General features: G+C 44.7%; 2 protein-coding genes across 2 annotated transcripts; both read right to left on the reverse strand.

The window, feature by feature from the left end:
- Window positions 1–1,075: 1,075 nt before the first annotated feature.
- Window positions 1,076–14,917, reverse strand: SRP72 (signal recognition particle 72). The gene is made up of 19 exons (XM_057376572.1): window positions 14,762–14,917; window positions 13,632–13,752; window positions 11,786–11,909; window positions 10,845–10,988; window positions 9,964–10,075; window positions 8,863–8,894; window positions 8,183–8,307; window positions 8,031–8,088; window positions 7,731–7,862; window positions 7,182–7,310; window positions 6,621–6,693; window positions 5,988–6,052; window positions 4,935–5,030; window positions 4,390–4,493; window positions 3,716–3,793; window positions 2,956–3,093; window positions 2,647–2,684; window positions 2,158–2,317; window positions 1,076–1,331 (listed from the first exon to the last, which is right to left on the reverse strand). Exons 1-19 carry the CDS (start codon window positions 14,865–14,867, stop codon window positions 1,157–1,159), a joined length of 2,010 nt encoding a protein of 669 aa, XP_057232555.1. The 5' UTR covers window positions 14,868–14,917; the 3' UTR covers window positions 1,076–1,156.
- Window positions 14,918–16,629: 1,712 nt separating this feature from the next.
- On the reverse strand, window positions 16,630–21,705 carry LEPROTL1 (leptin receptor overlapping transcript like 1). Its single transcript, XM_057376591.1, has 4 exons — window positions 21,608–21,705; window positions 21,294–21,369; window positions 19,698–19,884; window positions 16,630–18,673 (listed from the first exon to the last, which is right to left on the reverse strand). Exons 1-4 carry the CDS (start codon window positions 21,621–21,623, stop codon window positions 18,557–18,559), a joined length of 396 nt encoding a protein of 131 aa, XP_057232574.1. The 5' UTR covers window positions 21,624–21,705; the 3' UTR covers window positions 16,630–18,556.
- Window positions 21,706–21,886: the final 181 nt, after the last annotated feature.

Consider the following 21,886-nt stretch of genomic DNA (forward strand, 5'->3'; position numbering starts at 1 on the left):
TGTTTAGCTGTACTTGCTCAGGCTGCAAACCACGAATTTACACCTTCACAGCCAAAATTAGTTTTCTTAGTATTTTTCCTAGTAGCTGGTACATTGCTGTGTTTTGTCTTTAGTACAGGAAGAATATTGATAACACTGTTGTTTTTATTGTTTGTAAATATGTTTATCCTAACTCTTGGGCTTTTTTAGTTTCCCATGCTCTGCAAGCGAGCGAGTGTACTAGGTGATAAGGCGACAACAACTGTTAGCAGAAGCTGCAACTTCACAAGAACCATTTACAGCCTTCCTGCAGGGACCTCAGTAAGATGTTAAAGATCCAGACCAAAAATAACCCCATTGGACCAAGAGGCATGAGCAAGGCACAGGTAAGGCACTTACTTGTCTCAAAGATAATTTATTGGGGATTTCTTTTGTTCTGGGTCCCTGTCCAGTGTCACTGAGTTTAAGCTGGCCTGCTGCTGTACCACTCTTCATTTATTTTTACAAACCCAACACCTAAGACTTGTAGAAATGTAGGGTCAAAGCCAAAGGAGGAAGAAGTGCAATTCAGACAGCCAGACACATTTAGCCCATCTTTGTTTTGCCAAGCCCTTTAGAATMAGGCAGCTGGCTTGCAGAAAATGGGACACTGAATCCACGGCCATACACTTGACTGTGCTTTCCCCTAACAGTCTTGCTATCCTCCTTCAGATTATCTTCTCCTGTATAATAAAGCCCAGATGGTGTTTTCTAAGATGCTTTGTGCCACTGCTCTTTGGTGGTCAATGACCCATTGACATAAAAGACAGTGCTTGCATCATGCAAAGTCAGATAAACCTGCTAAAGGCCTTAACTGAGATATGCAGGAGGAGCACAAAACTACATTTCAAAATTCTTGATTATCCCTTATCTCTCAATTGTCTGGCAACACAGAAACAGATTTCTTCTTAGGGGCTACATTAATTTTGATGGCCACAACTCAAGTCACAGTGGGGGCAAATGGGAGGAAGGGAACTTGGTGAGCAGAGACATCATGCCACCTATACCAGCCCACCTCCCCCCAGACCACTGACAGACAGGACAGAGATGCCAAGAGTCTTTCGCCAGCACTGGCTTTTAACCTTTATTCTGCAACCAACATCACCTACTGAAGGAGGGAGGTTATACATCCTGCTTTTTACCACCCTCCTTTAGCCCCTTTCTTCTTTTTCTGCTGCTGCTTCTTCTTGGTGGCTGGAGCACCGGCGGGTTTTTGGTGCCTGGGAGGGATGACGTTACTTGTAGCCGATACAGCTGCCCCGCTGCCAGGCCGAGGGGAGGTAGGTGGGCTGCTGGCAGTTCTACTGGCATCCCTGCAGGAAGACAAGAGAAGGAGATACCATGGCATTCACAACCACCTCCATGATGTGGTACTAATGCAACGAGCTGACAGTAAAAAATAGCAGCTGCCCCATAAGGTAGCATTATGTATGGGAAGGCACTCATGCAAGATCTTAAATAAGCTTCAACATATGGAAGGAGCTGATGGATGGTGGGAACATGTCTCAAAGAGCAGCAATCACCATCTACCTGATGTTCACTAGATAGTGTAAGTCCCTGACAATGAAAGCAAGACTAACTTTTGAACAGACATGTGACAGCTCATGCAACACACAAGAAGCTTTTCAGGTCCCAYTCTTAGGGAGTGCAAACCCAGCATCCTCCTTCTCAGGTTCTAGTATGTCACCATCTTGCTGTCAAGACTTATACATAAAGAAAATTCTTGATTCCAGCTCAAAATTATCAGTGTCAGCTTATAAGGAAGTACAGTGTTTTTTCCTCAAATCATGGCTAATGGTTCTGCAGCTGCCAAAAGACTTGAAAGCAAGTAACTCAAGAGAAAGCATACAGAATTCATCTCATTGCTAAAGCTAGGAAAAGCACATTAAAAGAGTATGGGAATTTTATTGACACCTTGGCACCTTCAAGCATGCCTATCCTATCACACTGATTTTCAGGAACCTATAGGCATCTCCAGGGAGAGTAGCTGGTAGCAGGTTCAAGCAGCAAAGTATAATGTCACTTGTGCTACCAGCAGTTGGTGTAGTGACACAGCTGCAGCAGAGCAACACAAACACAGCCTCTCCCAGATGCCCAGGAGTGAATCCACACATCAATCCTTGCAAAATGGGTACTTACAGTTCAGAGGAACCAGTTGTGGCTGAACCCTGAGTCCCCTTGCCAACCTGATCCTTCTTCTTGCCCTTCTTCCGTCCACGATAGTAGGACCGCTCTCGCATTGGAAGCCACCGCTCAGGATCAGGAGTCACCTTGGGGTCATAGTTCTTCGGCAGCTTTCCTGCAGAACATCCAAAGCCAGGAAATGAGATTGGGGTCAACACACTAGAGGCATCACCAAGGGACATACATGGGATACCAGTAGCCAGGCAGCACAAAGAGGCCAGTAACCAGATCATCCTACCAGGGTGTTGCTATTACTTCTGTGAAAAAACACCCCAACTAAACAAGCTATCATGAAGATCTSAGTTCCCAGAGACCCAGTCCTAGCAAAGGGCTCTAGCTCCCAGAGACCTGGAGGCTGGCTATTTGAAGAAACAATCTGGTGTGCTCTCTGGAACTGTGCCTAGCTGCCTAGTGCACCTAGTGCAACTAGGAAACACAACTTACCCTTCTTTTTTTTCTTCTTTTTCTTCACTTCCCCTTGTCTGAAAAGCAAGAAGGGAAACAAGACACTGATACAGCAGAGACAGAGCAGACAAGTCAACTAAAAACTCTGGATGAAGCCAAATCATTCTYATCTAAGATCTTGGTGTGCTGCTACATAAAGCTCCTTGCAGTTACACAGGCTCCCTTTCCACCAGCCCTGTCTTCTACATTAATACCCTCACCACTCCAGGCGTGGTTCTTTACCACCCCGAAGGACACACCAGAGCTACAGCAATAAAATGGAATAAAAAATACAGCAGCCCACGTTACCCTTGCTCCTTCTGCTGGTTGTCTCCAGTGAGCTTCCCAGCTTTCTTACGAACGTAGGTCGCTCCATGGGAGTTCTCCAGCGCATCAACGTCTACTTTCAGTGACAAGGTATCTGAGGAAGGCAAGTGTTTGCTAAGACTGTAAGAGAAGAGCTCAGGGATGCAAACCAGCACACATGAACACCCATGTTCTTCCAGACAGCAACAGCAACTTCAGCTTGGATAAATTCTGTCTGTTAGCAGTGCAGACACCAGACTGGCCTATGGGGCTATTTCCATCTCTCTCAGCAGCCAGCTTCTTACACAAGTTGGGATGAGCTGCTTAATCGCCATCTGCCTCATTTTTCCCTCGTTAATATGGGGACACAGGGAGCAACTTCCTGTGAAAGTGTCTCAGGTGACAAAAGCAGTATGTGAACTATTTTGGGTGAGCAAGAGCTTAGCCTTATTTTAATCAGTCCTACATTCTTACCACAGGTTTAAGATTCTKACAGAAAAGATGGAGGTGCTCTTATTTTTGGCTCCACCTTGTCTTATTTTCAAAGAGAAKGAGGCCAAAATATAAAAGGGTCCTGAGGTATCACAGCAATGATGCAAATTAGAGAAACAAAGTAGCTCCAGACAACTTGACCTGGWTATGTAGCTGTTCTGAAGAGGTTCCTTGCCTTTCTTCAGGTGACAGTGGGTCTGAAGTCCCCACAGAGCTGAAAATCCAAGGAAGCAATGCCCAAACACCTCTTTAATCACCATTGAAAGGATACACTTTAGCTTTTTCAGGGTCAACCAGGGAATAGGCAGAGATGAGCTGTGCCAGAGTATGCACATCTTTTGGGTTTTGCCTTTGTAGGGGAAAAAAACAAACCAAAACAGAAAAGGACCAAGTTACCAACATTACTCATTCCAAAGACTGGTAACACCACACAGAGGTTGCTGCTGCAGCTAGCTGTGGAGACAAGCATGTAGTGTGCAGTCTCCTCCAGAGCACATCACCAAACATCACTGGTGTGGACAAAGGGAGGAGCTGACAACTTCACAGTGTCATGAAGCAGGCAATGAAAGATGAAAAACCCAGTAGCAAAGGCAAGTTAACACTCCCCCACAATAAAAGATCCCATTAAGTGTGCARCAGAAACTAAAACCTAGACATCCATGTTTGTGGAGCACTAGAAAAAACTGCATCCCAGTCCCCAAAGCAACATTCGTGGCACACAAGAGGCCTCTGGGGCAAGTGTAACAGGTTTTCAAGCGAACATCAACTACAGATCAAATGAATTATTTCCCATCCTTCCAAAATATGGCCTTGCATTGAAGCCCCTGTGCAAAAGCAACTCTAGAGGACAGCTAGCAGTCAATCAAAATTGTCAACTGCCTGCCACCAGACAGCTTGCAGAGGACTCTGGGTGGAGACCTGCTGCTCAGCAACCACCCAACTCACTTCCAGAGCTCCTCCAAGTCGCTGATTGCTTCCTTCTTCCTGCCATGCTTTAGTTTGAAGTTGGCAGCTTCCCTTATCAGTGACAAATGGACAGGAGACTTTGGCTGAAAGACACAGCAGCCATAATTAGTTCCTTATTATCACAGCATGGAGCCCAGCTCTAGCTGGTTTTAATGCCCCTGAGGCCTGGCCAAAGAGAACTGACTTAACATCCTGTCATGCAGAAAATAAACCACCTTTGCTCTCTGGGAAGTGAGGCAGGACTGCATGAGACAAGGCACCTTGCTGCTCCACCATTTTCCCATCAGGGAGAAGTCCTGATTGCTATTTGGGCACCAACCGATGCCACTCTCCTAATCTGACAGGTGCTGCTGGTCCCTATTCACAACACATCTGATAAATGCTCACAAAACAGGAGTTCCTGTATCTCCAAACCCCCAGCTGGATAACTGCTGGGGTTAYACATCAACAGGAAAAGCTGAATTGGACAAGCTAAAAAATACCAGGATAGATTCTTGCACATGAGCTCCTTTGGTCTGACTTGCCTGGAATTGCTGATACCACTGGATAGCCTGTGTGAAGACCTCAATTGCACTGTCAATATCCTCTTCATGACTGTACATTGTCACCAATGCAGACACCTGCAAACATTCAAGAGCAGTATATAGCAGATCTTCATGCAAATTGTCTATAGCCAGAGTGAGTGTCAGCAGTTTAATTACGGGATTTCCCCAAAGCAAAGTCAGTGTGAGCTTTCTGCCCTGTCCCTAAAAAACAGCTGTGGTAACAGGCAGAATACCCAGGCCAGATCTTCCTACCAGAGTCCCTCTCAAAGGAATATCCCCACCATCTTTTTCCTGCAGTACAAGTCTTAAGACTACATTCACAGAAGGAACCTTCTTGTCTTGGCACTTTATTTGCTAATCATAGGACTCAGTTTCATTGGAAACCCTTTTTCATCCCCCATTCTGTATCCCAAGAGCTATGAAAAAAGAAATCAGCACTGAAGACATAATAAGGATATACCATCCCTTTGCCCACATCCCAGTCACAAGTAGAGGAGAACCAGGGCAAGGTTGTTAACTGCCTCTATACTTTGATTCTTCACACTCACAACTGGAACAGATCCACARCTATCAGGCCCTGTTCAAGATGCTTATGCTGAACATGTGAGCATTTACAAGATCATCAAGCTTTCCTGAATACCATATGTGGACAAACATGCAGACCAGGGTGATGCTGCATGGATGGCACTTTCCCTGTAAGGCCTGYTGTCCTAAAGCTGCTTCTAAAACGTCCAAGCAGTACATACCAGCAACCAGCAGTTGCTCCAGGCAACATGCAGGACTGAGAGATTAYGAGGGGGTGGGAACATAGGCAGAGAGCATCCCTCTGACAGAGTACTTCTGTGGCTAAGTTCAGACTACCTGAAGCAWGTTATAATATCACCTTTGTCCAAGAGAAGGAAGATGGGCTCAAAATCCCTGCAGATGCTCAAGTCAAGTGAAAGCCATGGGGAAGAGGCAAAAAGAAGCAGGTAGCACAAAGGTCTCCTACAAGGGAAAAACCTCACACAGTTCAGACTGAGTTTTGCTTACCATACCAGGCTTGTGTTGCAGTTCTTCTATGCTCCTCAGGATCATGCAGGCTTTGGTGACACTGCCTAGAGGAGAGATAAAGAACACACTTTGAGGGGCATGACAACAATTCATCCCACCAGTGAACTTCGCCCCAAAGGTAAACMATTCCCCTTCTCCCCATCATCCCAACAATTCCCCAACATCTCCCCCATTTCAGGAATTAAGGACAGGCCTCCACACAAGGGACYTTTCTGCCCTTGCCACATCCTGCAAGGGTTCAGGGGCAACCTGTGGCTACCCAGGAGTTCTCTACAGGCACAGGTCTAGGGTGCCCAACAGTATATAGGAATAGCACCATAAGAGAGCCCCACACTGCTCCCAAGACTATCCTGCCCCTGAATACTTTCACCCTTCTTATTCATTCATTGGGCATTTCTGCTGGCAATCTGTGGAGCCTGTGTATCCAGACATTAAGCTATGAGCATTATCCTGCCATTGCTAAATATATAAATTATCTGACTGAAAGTACCTCTGCTCTGCACTCCTGTCACAATAGTGACTGCAGAAAAGACTGCCCTTAAGTCTTGTTTTCTTACCCCTTGTACCATTATCATGTGCAGACATTTCCCAACAAAGGAGGACACTAGATACCTTGAGCAATTTTTAGCTGGGCCATCGTCAGCTTGATCTCAGCTGCATTGGCAGGGTGCTGGTCTGCAAAGTCCTGAGAGTTAGAAAAAACAACAATTCAACTTGTGTGTGTGGGCACCAGGCTGCTGATTTGGTGAATCATATGTCATGCTTAGTCACAGCAAGCTGGCAAGAGCCAAAGGAAACTTTCCAGCACAAGCAGGCTTCAGCACAGAGGACCCCCAAGTGTGCCCTTTCACATTTCTGTCCCAGGCCACTTGTTCCCTCCAAAAAAGGGTGTTGCAAACTGCTTGTAAGCAGAGGAGCAAAGCCTACTGCTTCCCTAGAAGTCTACTACAGCTTCCTAAGCATARAAATCAGAGGTGTAAGGGAACTATTTTCTTTTAAAAGCAGAATTATTCAGTTCAGTGTGAAGGCTTTCCAGCAGCATTAAACCAAAACAAAATAAGGAGTCAGTTACCCCTGGAAATTTAAACCAAACAAAACAAACTAAGGGAAAACAGCACAGGAGAACACAAAACACAAGTTTAATGGAATTTGGCCTACTTTTCCTTAACCTACCTGCAGAAGCCCTACGGCCTTTGCATGCTGCTTCTCACGACATAGCTGGGCTGCCTGGATAAGCACAGGGAGCAGATGCTCAGGGCTCTGGGACTGCAGGCTTGCCGACAGCTTGCGGCACTGATCTGCCTGAGGAGTGGAAAGAGAGAACACACTTTTCTCCACCTCTGCAAGCACTTTATACAGAGCTAAAAAACTAACAGTATCTAAGAAGAGACACTAGTGATGACTTTCCTGAAATGAGTACACAGAACCAATAACAAGTCCTCTTTCTGGCACTTCAGATACATCTAAGAACCCCCATATCCCTTTTGTCTTCTAGTTATCTCCACACAGTTTCCCCGACAGCAATACCCAAGTCACTAAACAGACAGGTATGTTTATAGAGGTGATTTTATTTTTCTGCTCACTTACGTGCCTAGACCAAGTGGTCTTATCTTATGACACAGAACAGCTGCATCTCCATTTTTGCCCAAACTCCTGTGGACTTTTGCCCAAAGTCCTGTGGATTTAATCTGTAGCTACTTACAGTAGACCAGTTTCCCCTACCTGGTTAGTGTACATTGCAAGCAAAGCTTTGTTGAATTCAATCGCCTGGAGCTGCTTCTTGGAGAGCTTATGCTCAACACCTTCTGCATTGGTCAGCTTCACCTTTTTCTTTGAATCAAAGACATTTTGGTCCTGGGGAAATTGCATATCATGAGAAGATTTCCCTACATTCCTTGAAGAAGAAAAGGTTCCTGGGTCTGCAATTTAGCTACTGTTTAAGAAAAAAATCTTTCCTGGTTATCTCCCTTCTCTCCATAGAAAAAGAGAAGCAAGCTATGTAACTGCAATGAAATTCTATACCTTGTTAATTGTGATGATATTATTTGCAATGACAGCAAGGAGTCCTACATCTGTTGGCCTGTAGATAARCAAAGCAGAAAGGATACTATTATTGAACAGCAGTCTTTCACAGAGGGAAGGCTGAACATTGGTTTTWAAAAAAAAACCCTTACTTCAACTTGATTATTTGATTGTAGAGCTGTAGAGCATCCTCTGTACGCCCCTGCAGTTGCATGATATAAGCCATCTGACCATGAATAATAGCRAGTTCAGCCTCAATGTCTTCCTCTGTCACATCCTGAAGTAAAAKCAAAGCAAAAAGTAAAAGGTGCAAWCTCCCCTCTCTTCCTCTGGCTTCAGCATTCTGCTGGCAGACTTCGGGGCAGCATTAGCGGCAAAGTACCCCAGCTACGTCAGGTGAAGGCTGTAGCCACAGCACAAACAGAAGCATGTCTGAGTTAAACTGGGAGAAAAGAAAGCTCCACCTCCCCTCCAGCAAGAATCTGAACATTATCTTAACTTGTAGATTGAATCTGCCCCTCTGCAATGATTGWTTACAAAGTCCCTGTTTGTCACCACCCACTAAGCATGTTTATCTATAGCAGGGGTAGGTCACAGGAAAGTTTCAGACAACCTGTATCCATTCTACCTGCACCAGAGCAGGCAAATATGCATGGAGTACAGTGGCAAACAGCTTGCAGTGTCAGCTGCCCTTCTGCAACAGCCATGATGGCTGCCCCAGCCTCATGAGCTGCTACCACTGGCTCTCCTCTGGCTCTCTGCACTTTGTGACTGCACCCTCACTCTCACTGCTGCAAAGCAAACGCTCTGCAGAACAACAAGAAGAACTTACAGAGTCTTCTGACAGCGACTGGCGGCACAGCTCTACAAGGAAAAACAAATTGAAAAAYATAATTTAGAAGGCTTCAGGGGGAAAAATACAGGCAAGAAGCATGGAGGAACATAGAACGTTTTCATGCAWCCCTGAAACTTCTGCAGCACTACAAGGGCACAGCAGACTACCAGTSTGATGATGGATGGGACTGAGAATGAGGGAGCAGTCTACATGATGAAGAAATATCAAAGGCACAGAAGATGCTGTCCCTCCCAGACACTCATTTTCTCTCCTGAGCAGATTTCCTTAGAASTAGAAAGCTTCTGATCTTTTCCACAGGGATCCCTCAACTGCAACTGCTCACCATATTGTGATTTAAGTGCTGCAACATTCAGATTACATCACCCTTTATGGGGCAGCAGTTGTTAGTTTTCATACTACTCACTTAACTTTCTCATACTTCACCAGATCATGGCTTGTTTGCTTTCCAAAGGACTACTACCAAAGGACATAGGCTCAAATTACACATGCTTATCAGTCGTATGGGATAGCTGTTATTCTTCATCAAAATTGGGACAGAAATGACCTATTTATCTGCARGAGAATTAGATCAGACAGAAACTAGTCCCTCCTAGTTCTCCCCAGCCTTGTTTTTAAATACACAAAATCTATCTTTCACCCTGTAGAAAAAAAATCCTCTTTGCTAAAAAGCTCATTTACTGGCTTATACTAATTTCATACCATGAAGTATTTTGAACCTTTATAGCATGTGTTTAAGTACAGAYTCATACTAACAAAATCAGGATCTATCAGGAATAGATGAGATCTCATGCTTCTGATAAGAAATTACACTGACATCTACTCCCTGATTAAAAAACCTGCACAAAGTTATTGAACAAATCAGGGGGCTGTAGGAGAGCCAGGAGATATCACATGCTGCAAGGCTCTGGAAAAGAGTTGSAGAGGAACACTTCTACAAAAACACCAGCTTTGCAACAAATGCTCCTGTTGGTCAGTTTTTAAATTCTTAAAACTTCTTTTCCTCTGATTTGCATCTATAGAGAGCAAATAACTACTTCTATCACACAAAGCTTTCATCTCACCTCACCAGGCTTTTACCTTCTGCTTTTTGTAGTTTTTTCATTGCTTCATTCAGCTTTCCTTGCCCAATCAATGCACATGCACTGTTATAACACAGCTCATAGGTAGCTTCTCGAAGGCCTAAATCCTCCTAGCATGAAAAACAAACATAACATTGCATAAACACCAASTGATCTGTACAGATTTGATAGACAAGAGACACAAACTGGAGTTTTCCTGTAAATTCAAACTAATCMTTGCAAAAGAAATTTAAGAGCAATTTTAACAGGGTACACACCTGGCAAGTAAGTTGCATTGCAAAGGATCTTCCCTCACACTGCACAAAGTCAGAGGCAACTGACAAGGCAGCAGGGAAACACTAGCCTGAAGCTGGGGACTAATTAGGCTGGTGCAAGAGGGTAGGTAAGAGCTGCTGCTCTAGAGAATTWGAAAGAGCTGAACAGAATGCTGAGCATGCTGTGCCCACCTACAAGAACAAGGATTTCTAAACAAATGTGAAGATGAAAATTAGCACTRTTCATTAACAAAAATATTCCCAAGCAAGGCTGGGTGATCAGAGCAATTAGCTTTAACCCTGGGCAAAAGGGTAATGAAAGAGGAAAGTCTAGTCACCACAAGTGTTCTGGTAATGCAGGTTCAGAGAGATCTACTTCCTACTCTGCTGGGGCATCTACTAGTACAAGTTTCCTAGATATCAATGGTCAAGTGTAATTATGAACAATAACAGCATTTACTCCTCCATATAGGGAAAACCACTAGGTGATCTTCAATACATGTGGAAGTCACTAAGAGACAGGAACACATTTCTGTCCTGTTCAGTATCTACAATTCCAATAGAATTTATATCATTTATTCCTTGGCTCTCACTCTTACACACAGGGACACACATACTCACTTACTGGCACCACCTTCTCCCATGTGCTTTGTGCTGCCACAACAGCAGAGAGGTTGGTTTTTCTCTCTTCCTCATACTCATCCTGGGAGTTGCGGATGAGATCCCTGTATGCAGCCAGACAATCATCATAGCGCTCCAGTCTGTACAACTAAGAAAGGAAAGGGATTAGCCTTCAGAACAGYATTTTTCTGTGCATGCTGGTAACTACAGACTCCTTTCTCCCGCCCCATGGACTGGGGGCAGCAGAGCATCATATGTTTTAAGCTGAACATTACTAACATTTGCATCTACCTTTATGGGCAAACTATACWGACTACACTTGCAAGGACTCAAGCAATGACACCAGATACCTGCACAAAATGCACAGCTCTTACTCCTAAAACAGCTTCTTTAAAAGCAGCAGTTTACTCAGTTTTGTCCTCAAACAGCCTTCTTCCAAATTAGATCGCCTCTCTAAGAAAGAAATTAAATGAATGGTCTTTCATGCAGCTGAGAGAAGATAGCCAATTCTTCACAAAACCATTCTGATCAAGCAGGAAAAAATGAGAGAACAAACAAAACTTTTTTTCTGCTTTACTCTTAATGCCTGAGATGTCAGGTCCCACAAACCATTCCTGAACAGGTATCTAATGCAAACAGATGGCTGAATCACCAACAAATCCCTTCAGATCTCTTTCATCCTCAACCAGATGGCTAATACCAGGCCAGACCCAGGAAGGGAGTGGGACTCACAAATGTACTGGTTTGGTTCAGTGGGAATAAGATGATAAGTGCCTCCASCAACAGGCAACTGAAGCTCCACAGAAGTTTGAGCAGTTGGAACCGTACCTGTCCTTACCTTCAAGCCAGAGAAGAAAATTCTGTCCCCATACYTGCCCCACATTAGAGGAGGGGCAAGGCATCCAGCATATGAAACTCCCGCCAGGAAGAAAAGGTTATAATTACCACTTGTCCATAAAGCTCCTTCAGTTTGTCTGTCTGCTGACTGGCACTCTGAATGGTCTTGAGAGCACTTTCAATACGGTTCAACCTGTATTCACAGTAGGCCTTCTCAAAGGCAATAATGTCACTGCAAGGACAAAACAAAGGCGACAGCATGCATTAGAATTTTCATTCAACAGCATTCACCCACATATAACAAGCCCTAATTAGTCACAGATTGCTACATAACCAAAAATCCAAATCCATGATCGCAGATTACTGAATTATGTAGGTATTGAGCACTGAAAGTATCTTCAATCTACTTTGTGTTCAACAAAGAAAGCATATCGAAACTTCATTTAAAAGTTCCTTTTTCATGGCATTTCCACATACATAGCATTCCAAATCCTCTCTGCTTCAGGCCGCCTACTGATTATGCTAATCAAATGCTTAAAAGGTAAAACAATAGCAAACTTAATTCCATGATGTTTTCTTAAGGAGAAKGCATTAATTACAATGAAGAATTGTTACAGCAAACTCTTAAAGACAATCAACTCACAAAGAAAGGAAAAGGCATAAAACACAGTCCCACCTACAGGCCGATACCAAGACAAAGGTAACACTAACCTATTTTGAAATATCATTGCAGCAGAACTGCAGCAAAAGGGTTTGCTTTTCCCAGCATAAAATTGGCTTCAAAGCAAGCTCTCACCAGCAGGGAAKCATTCTCAAAGAAGCAGAGTCTTGAACGCTATGTTCCACKTACCCCCTGAGTTATCACTTAAGCCAAAGGAAAATTAATCAGCAATTCCTTTAGTTCATGCCTGGAGCCATTTATTAACAGCTTTCATTTGCCTGTTTAAAATTATCTCAATTCAACTCAGTATTRAGGATGTTTGAAAATTAATGGCATTTGGAATCAAAGCAAAGCAGTGGGCCAGCCTCAGTGCAGGACCTGAGAACTTCAAGACAGACCAAGAGCCACCACTTTCCTTGTCCCTGAGGCAGGACATAGAAACAAAGTAGAGTGAGGCTAAAGAAATTATTGGGAGAACTCTGAAACCAGCTGAATATGTAAAAAAAAAAATCCTCCTCCTTACCATATAATAAAATAATAAGCTAAAAACCTTGAACTAAACCCCTTCTGTCCCAGGAAAGATGGAACTGGTGAATAGGGTAATTATGTTATTCAGATGCAACCAAAAACGAGGGTATGTTTCATCACATGGATAACTTCAACACAGCCTTGTGTGAAGTTCCTTAATAAGAACAGTATCTGAACTACAAAAATTTTGCTGCCAGCTAGGTCTGGGGTAGCACTTTTCATCCTAGTAACTGCATAAAGAGCACCCTTATGAAGAAAATTAGAATCTTAATGACACAAATGGGAAGCTTGACTTGTTCTCCAACATGATTTGTCTCCAAGGGCCTGATTTTGAGAGGATGCACAAAGGGCTTGCATCACCCCAAAAGCCAAGGCAGTCCCTTCAGYTGGCAAAGAACAGGACCCTAGAGAGCAGTATGGTGAGACAGCCAAGCAAAGCCAACAGCTTGCTGGCACCAACAAGGGCTTCTCCCTTCTCACTTTTCTCACTGTGAGATGTGTCTGTTACCTTTGTACCAGCTACGTTACCCAGCCACAGTTAGGGACAATCTCTTCAACGGTAACAGCAAGATGTTAGACTGCATCAAACTCAACCAGACTCCATCTCACCCCCTCTCATAAATCAGKATAAGATCAATCCCAATGTCTCTGAGCACATCCTGCTCTTTATTTTGCTGCCTTATTAGTCCCCTCCACTGAAGCTGCAGCAGCTTCTCAAGGACTTGGGGTTTCATATTTTGTAGAGCACAGCAAGACACAACTCACCTGGTCAACACTTTAGTGTGGGTATTGATTACACCAAGGGCTTCCTTGAAGTTCCCATTCTGGATAAGACACACTACTTTACACTGAAGTGCAGTCACATCRTCTTTGTTGATCTGCAGTACTGAAGAAGAAACCAGTTTCAACACAACGATCCAACTCACTATCAAACACGTTAAGCCTTTGAAAGAGTCTCATATTGCTACAGCTGCAAAGACCCATCCTAGAGAATGGTCATTGCAACTTAAAGCATCCTAGCATGGCTTGCTTTGGCTCAGATCATAACACAAACCCCAACAGGATAAAAGAATCCAGCATAAATCCTGAAATTACCCAAAGCATCCACTGTGCTAATATGTCTGGAAGAGAGGTGTACTAAAGGGGCTGTACACACCTGGGCAAAACTTTCATTGGCATTTCACTTCCAGGCAAGGAACACTGTGCCAAGGCCCCWGTGCCACGTAAAGGAAAGGAAGGAAGGAAAACAGCTGGCACAGAAGAACAGTGTGGCACTCATCAGGGAGTCACTTTACGCGCTAAAACTTTCTGCCACTGGAAGACAATGACGGAGAAGTAGAAGACAGGCTTAGGTTTTGCTACTGGATTTTTTTCATGGATGCCACATTTTCCAGGAGATCAGATGAATCCCTACTGTCTACAAGMAGCAAAGACAGAACTTCTAACCATAAAGTGCTTACTGCAATGCCGGTTTGGATGCCAAACCACCGAAACAACACATCTCAACGTGGACTCTGTCCCGATCAAGTTATTGCTCCCAAGTCAGCTCATCCATATGCACAACACCACTGGGGAAAAGCCCTCCTTCCTCCCATGACCAAAACGGAAGGAAAACCCGCGAGTAACTCCGAAGGCTCGGTCCACAGCAAGGGATGCGGGATGTRACAGAGGCACCCGATGGGCGCGGTGTAGCAGCAGAGCCTGACTCCCGGCTGTCCCTCTCCCGTCTACCCCAACACAGTGAGACCCCCGGAGCCTATGCCCGCAGCCCTGCTCCCCGCACGAAGTCACCGCCCGTTCCCCGCCAAAACGGCAGTGCCCCTCCACAAGGCCAACGCGCCCGGGCAGAGAGCGCAGACCCACGGGGCGGGGGTCGGCATTGCCGCCGCACTCACTCTTGTTGACGGACTTGAGWGCGCGGGCGAAGTCGCCGTTCTGGCCGCAGCGGTTCACCTCACTCCACAGCCCCGCCGCCGCCGCCGGCCCCGCCGCCGCCGCCATYTTGGCACCGGGACCAGACACACGTCGCGGGGGCGGCGCTGCGCCGGAAGCGGAAGTGCCGAACGGGGCCCGCCCCGCCGGTGCCCGTGCCCTTCCGGCAGCCCGCCCCTCCCGCCACTTCCTCCCGCCCCGCCCCGAGCCGGGCTCGCTTCATCGGCCGCTGCTCTGCCGCTGGTTCTGTGCCCTGTAACTTCTTACTCCTGCGGGCAACGCTGCCAGTATGAAGTGTCATAGGGGCAAGTGCGGGTTCCACACCTGGGCAACCCTGGCTGTGTGTACGGACTGGGGAACGAGCGGCTGGAGAGCAGCGCCGCAGRAAAGGAACTGGGGGTCCTGCTCAATGCAAGTTGTATCTGAGTCATTGTGCCCTGGCAGCCAGGAGGGCCACCCATGGCCTGGGAGCATCAGGCACAGCATCACCAGCCAGGCAAGGGAGGGGATTGTCCCGCTCTGCTCTGACCTGGRGCRGCCTCACCCCGAGTGCTGGGRGCAGCTTTGGGTGTAAGAAATTGAGCTCAATGTGGTCGTCAGCGTCCTCGTGAGGGGAAGAGGAGGGGCAAGTACCGACCTCTTYACTCTGGTGACCAGTGACAGCACTCAAGGAACCTGAATAGAGTTCAGTCAGGGGGAGCTTAGACTACACGTCAGGAAGATTCTTCACCCAGAGGGTGGTCGGGCCAGGTAATGGGGTCTCCAGGTAAGGGTCACAGCACGAAACCTGACAGAATTCAAGCTTTTGGACAATGCTTTCAGGCACATGGTATAGTTCTGGAGATGGTCCTGCACAGGGACAAGAGTTGGACTCAGTCATCCTGATGGGTCTTTTCCAGCTCAGCATATTCAACGATTCTACTGATTAGATTTCATTAAAACACTGTGCAGATGTAGCACCTTAGTTATTGCCAAGTAACTCCCCTGACAATGTTTTGACCAAAGTGAGTGTGTGAAGAAAGGGGGTGAAAAACCCCAAAAGGATTTTCCACCAACTCTAACTACTTTTTTCTGCTAAAAGTTATCAGTTTTCAAATTTCAGTAATGTCATGACTAGAATTATCACAAAGGCAGTGGGGTTTTCTAAAATAAAAATTGTGAAGTTACAAATTCGTCAGAGGGTAAARGTGGCCATCACTTTGTATAACACCAGCAATATAACAGGATTTGGCTTTCAAACAGAAACTGAAGAAAAAACTGCAATGTGAAATATACCAACAAATCAGCTCAGTGCAACTTGGACACTGGAGCCTCTCTTCATAGAGCAGTCTCAAGTAAACAACAGGAATACTCACTGAAGGACTACTAAGCAATCTGGCGTCATCTCTTCCACAGAAATTACAACATTAAAGAAATGAAAAAGAACAATTAATACTTTAAACAAAATACTCTTTTTATTAGAGTATTTTTGATTAAACATACAGAACTCAAGATTGCTATTTAAAATTTTTATCRCTCAAAGTTTTCCCTCTACAAGGATGGTAACACAATCTCAGTGCATATTATATGGAAGGATCACACCTCTCAAGTGTCCTGCTCATAAATCAGAACAACACTGCATGTATTTGGTGTGCAAGCAAGGAGGGAGTGCTGCAATGCAATTAACAACAAAAAATGCACCACTAATACACACAGCTCCATGACCAGTGATCCAGAAGGTAGCATCACATGGCTTCAGTGCTGAAGAAGAAAAAAGTTCCTGACATGAAAAAGAAATAGGTAACAGATTCGTATTTGTACAAGTCCTAGGCATTCCTCCTTTGTAAGGACTGCAACTTTAGTCACTGGTTTGGAAGATTTTCTGAAGGCTCCATTGTACTGGAGATGTGGGCACAGAAATCTCGCTGAAAAAGGGGAATAAACACGTGATCCTACAGCTCTCATGCAGCTCCAAACGCCACCTTCACAGGCAGCATGGTGAAGCACTTCCTTGTGCTTGAAACACTGCTCTGGACTGGCTTCTGCACTGGACCTTGGCACCTGCTTGTTCCTGTTTCACACACGGGACATTGACAAAGCAGTGTGTAGGTACCTGCAGCCCTGCTGCCCCCACCTGCCAGTACCAGTTCCTGGAGCACACCCCATTACTGTCAGACTTTATACGTATTCATATCCATTTATGAACATATATATAAGTGCAAGTTTTATACTTTGCATCTGGACAATACTACAACCAAGACCTGCAGTTCTGTGCCTTTTCATACTGTAAAGCAAAACCTAAGCAATTGTCAGCTTTTAATTACACATGGTTAAGTTTCATATTTTTAAAGAACTGAAGAATACAGTTTGGAAGTAAGTTTGATCAAGGTCATCACTGCATGTGGTACAGGCAAACCTGGTTAAGTGGTACTCATCGACAGTGTTGTGTGGAGATGGAATGTCTAATGGGCAGATTTCTTCAAATGAAAAATCCAGACAATTGAGAGGTATGCAGAAAACTTGTCTTAAATACTTGAAGCTACATGTGCAATCTTACAGAACACAAGCTACAGTTACAGACATAACAGTAAATCTTATTAACCAATAGTGCATAAGAACTTAAAAACAGTCAGTGAAATCAGTTCAGCCCGTGACTTCCAAAAAGGTCGTGCCTCAACTGCATTGTGAGGGGATAAAAAGAAAAAAAAAAAAAGGGGGGGGTGGAGAACTCATTCTTATGCAAGTTTAACACGAAGTTTTAATCTACATTTTAAAAGCTGTTTTATTATATATTTATATATATATGCTATGTATAAAATAAATTAAAAAGGGGGAGGAGGAAATAGCTTTGTATATGCTTCAAATTAACACAGACCAGTAGTTCCATAAATGAACATTTTACCATCTTTGTGGTAAAAAGTTGACATAAAAGTTCAAAACCATACAATACTTATAAATAGAAAGAGTTCAAAAGATACTTCTTTAAAAAATGGAATTTAAACATCATTTTCTCTTCCCCTACAATACACTTTAGTTTTGTATGCCAGCATCGATGCATTTACAGAATATCTGAATGTCACATCCACAGAATCGGTAACAAAGCAGGTAAAAGAGCTAGTGGTGTTCAAATTTAGGACTTTTCTCCCAAATAACTTTACCTACTCCTCAGCCTTCTCCTGAAGTGAAGGCTATCAACATTCATCACCCAGTCTGAGGTATGGGCAGAAGAAAATCTGCAACCGGTACTCTCCAACCCACCCTGCCTCTGCTAAAATAGAGCAACAATCTATTGATTTGGTAATTGGCAATGGTGGTGGACAATCTCTTACCTCCATTCAGCTTGTATATAATTTAATCCTGGTATTAAAAAAATAAAATTGAAACATAGTATTAATGCTTAACTTAAAAAACAAAACAAAAAAAAMCCCACCAACAAAGAAAAACCCCAACAAAACCCCCCAACTTTAAATCTTTGAAACTATCTTTAAATGTTGTTCCTGGTTTAAAGCTTCACATAAAACATTGGACAGAAGGATGACAATTTTAAACCAAGAGAGCACCTAAAACATACCATAGGTAAAAATGAAATCAATCATCTCTCCACTTCATAAAAACGTAGAAACCCTGTCAGCAACAGTAGTACACTCAGAACGAACAACGTCAAAAGGAGCATCTAGAATACTCAAGAGGCTTGCTACGCTACTTCTCTTTATTGCCCATTCTCTCATTTGTATGGATGGCCACTGCATGACAAGATGCCTGTGGATATTCTCTTCTCTTCACCACTGCTGCCAGCTGAAGTCATCATTGCTGCCAAAGACCAAGAAAAATCCTAGGATCGTGGCAAAGATGACTGTATTCCCAGTAAGAACGAGTGCACATGCACCCCAGTAAATCTGTGAACAGGGGGAGTTTGGTTAGACACATTTTGAGCTGAACACTGAGACAAATGGTAACATCTTATTGTCCAGTTCTSGACAAAGTTCAGTAACATGCCCATGATGCAAGAGGTGGTATCTCATTATTTGTGGTTACACCAAGCAGGCTGGGTTTACCCAAAAATTTCTTGACCAATTTACACCAAGCCAAGCAGCACTGCAAGGTTTTTCTAGCTGTACTCAAAGCKTTGGCTAGCAGGCACAACTGGTTTGATATGTAAAGTGAGACTAGACAACAACATCAAACACATATGCAGGCCARCTATGCTGTTAGACTTTCTTAAACAAATATTTAAGGTCTTTAAAACTCCACCAGATAGCCAAGCAACAAAAAAGGAGGTGAATGTTTTCACAGGTGAGTAAGTGGATTACTCAAAGGGTGTGTGGCATTCAAACTGCCCATCTGAGCTGTTCTTGCCTAAAGACATCTATGAAAGTACATTCCATCTTTTTTGACTTGGTAGYACCTTCTGACATTCACATGAACAAAGTGAGCTTTTGAATTGTTTTAGTGAAAAGMTGTATACTGGGAAATATGTAACAAGAACTTGGAATTTTCAAAAAATGATACCAATATTATTTACAGTGAGTACAAAAATGCTTTTTTTTTGTTTTGTTTATTCATGCTGCTTTAGCCCAACTATTCCACAAATTGTCTTCAAAGTATTCTTTACCCTTCTATATTTGGTTATTTCCCTGTCAAGTTTTCATGTAATTTTCTGTCTCATTTTCTCTGCATTGAACTCTTAGGCTTTATTCCAAAACCATGTGAAGCAACTGGYAATCACAATGTTCTGCCATGCTCCCATTTCTGTATTAATTTTTCTTGCCAAAAGAACTCTTAGTCTGGCTCCAAAAGAGCCAGTACATAATTATAGGGGTTATTTAGTGCATGAGAGTTTTACCTTCGATTAAGAAAAAACAACAAACACAAAGTTTTCTAGGAAAAAACAAAGCAATCACAGGTTGAAATATTACTAACCAGTTCTGCTCTTGCAAACACTATGGGTAGCCCAAATGCTGAGACCACGATGCCTGTTGTAAGGAATATTGCCAGCTCCTTGCAGGCATTACTTGTAGCATCTGTGTCATCTACCAATCTTCTTGCTATGCAGTATGGGATGGGAGAAAGGATGTAAAAAAACAGAACAAACAGTGGCCAGTACTGGCTGAAAAAGAAAGGAGAAGAAAAGTTTTAGTTAACTTTATTTACCTCCTGCTCCTCCTAAAATCAATGTAAGGCATTTTCCCCRTCCAGCATCCCCATTTAGGAAACACTGACAAGCCTGGAGAAGGCAAATCCTTTGCCTTGGAATGAGCTGACATTAATCCAACAGACCACGTTGGTTAATGGCTTCGGCTGACCTCAACRGTAACAGAGCACACTAACAGGATATTCATAAAGCAAGCTTCCACTAAGCAAGCCTAAATCTAATGMCACCTCACAAGATGAGCTTAACTCCAAGTTTATCCTGTCAGCTGTATTTAAGAATTGCAGATATACCTTTGCAGGGCCCTCACATCATTTTGTCCATAAGATTTCAATGCAYGCATGGAGCAGAGTACTGTTCTCTGCAAATACTCAGCCACTGTGGTAAACCAACACTTTTTTTTTTTCGTATCTTTTTTAAATCTGAGTGCAACTGGCAGAAACCTACAAGAATACACCACCATATTTGGCAACACTGGTTTATTGCTTGCAGCACCCCAGACTAGATTTCTCAGGCACACACAGGTGCTTTGAATTTGAAAAACTCAGGTGCATTGTTTGAATAAAACTTTACTGCATTGTATGAAGGGCAACTGCATAAGGACCTCCTTCCCAAGGGTTTGTGTCAGTAGCACTGATTTTATAACAGAAGAAAGCCAGCATAAGAGTTCCAGTCATACATGCAGAGAACTGCAATTCACAACCAGTGACAGCATATTTGGTACTTATTCAACAMTGAATAAGTCTCTGTTTTCTGTAAAGTCAGCATTCACTTTCAAAGAGTCAAAGCCTTACTATCGGAACACTTGGTCCACTACTTAGTATTTCCTGCACACTAAGAGATAGGAATCGAAGTGGGGAAAGTACAGATAGCAGCTGCAATTACTCGAGGTGCTACACTACAGAGCGGGACAGAGCTAAGGGTCCACCTGATAGTCACCGAGAGCCCAGTTACCGCCAGGCAGCCAAAGAAAATGCRGATGCGTCCCTGTATAATACACACTTGCTGCCCACCTCACCAGATGCTGCTGTCTGCTTGTCAGCCATAGCAAGACACCAGTCGAGACAGTCACGGCAATGCATCCTTTAAGTTTGAAGCTAGGCTTGGCAGTTGAATTTTTGTTGCCATCGCTTTTTAGAATGAAATCCTCGATGGCCCTTTTCTTTCCCCACCCCAATCTTTTGAAGCAAAAGCCAAAAAAACCCCAACCAACAAAAAAAAACCCAAATCAAAACCCCACCCCAAAACCCTAAGGCCCCTCCTACCCAAAGAGGACTTATCAATCCACCATTATGGAAGCCGAACTGCTCTGAACTTATAGATACACCCAAAATAGAAATGAAAAATAGAAAGAGAGTGCACGATACTTGTATTGGGGAAGGGCACATCCGAGCATCAAGAACATCAATCCGACCGCTCCCCCAAAGGACAGGCTGATCAGGGCTACAACGAGAACAAATCGAACCARTATGAAGGGTACAACGCACGGTGCAAAACGCCGACCGCAGCCCGCAAACAAACGCGGGGCTCAGCGCAGTCCCGGCCGCCCGGCGGAGCGGGGGCACTCGGACTCCCGCGGCGGCTCCCGGCCCCTCCCGCCCCAGGCCCGGCCCCTCCTGGCGGGGGCCGTGCGCGCCCACGGTTACCGGGCTGCCGCCCCGCCCGCTCCACCCGAGCGCACCTTTGATTCCCGCCATGGCGCCGCCCGTCCCGCCAGCCGCGCCGCACCGGAGAGGCGCGCGCCGGGAACCGGAAGTGCCGGGCGGAAGTGGAAGCGACTTCCGGGAGGGGCCGGGCCATGCCCCGCCCCGCCCGCTCCGGCCGCGTGACGCTCAGTCGTGGCGCGCGCGCAGGGCCCCTCGCGGCAGCCCCGCCCCCCCGGGCGGAGCGCGAGGAGCGCCGCGCCCGCGTCTCCCATTGGCCTAAGGCCCTTTGGGGGCGGGGCTTGTCCCCGGGCCCC

This window comes from Malurus melanocephalus, unplaced genomic scaffold, assembly GCF_030028575.1.
Source record: "Malurus melanocephalus ecotype Western Australia unplaced genomic scaffold, MMel_1.1 scaffold_9, whole genome shotgun sequence".
In the NCBI taxonomy this organism is placed as follows: domain Eukaryota; kingdom Metazoa; phylum Chordata; class Aves; order Passeriformes; family Maluridae; genus Malurus; species Malurus melanocephalus.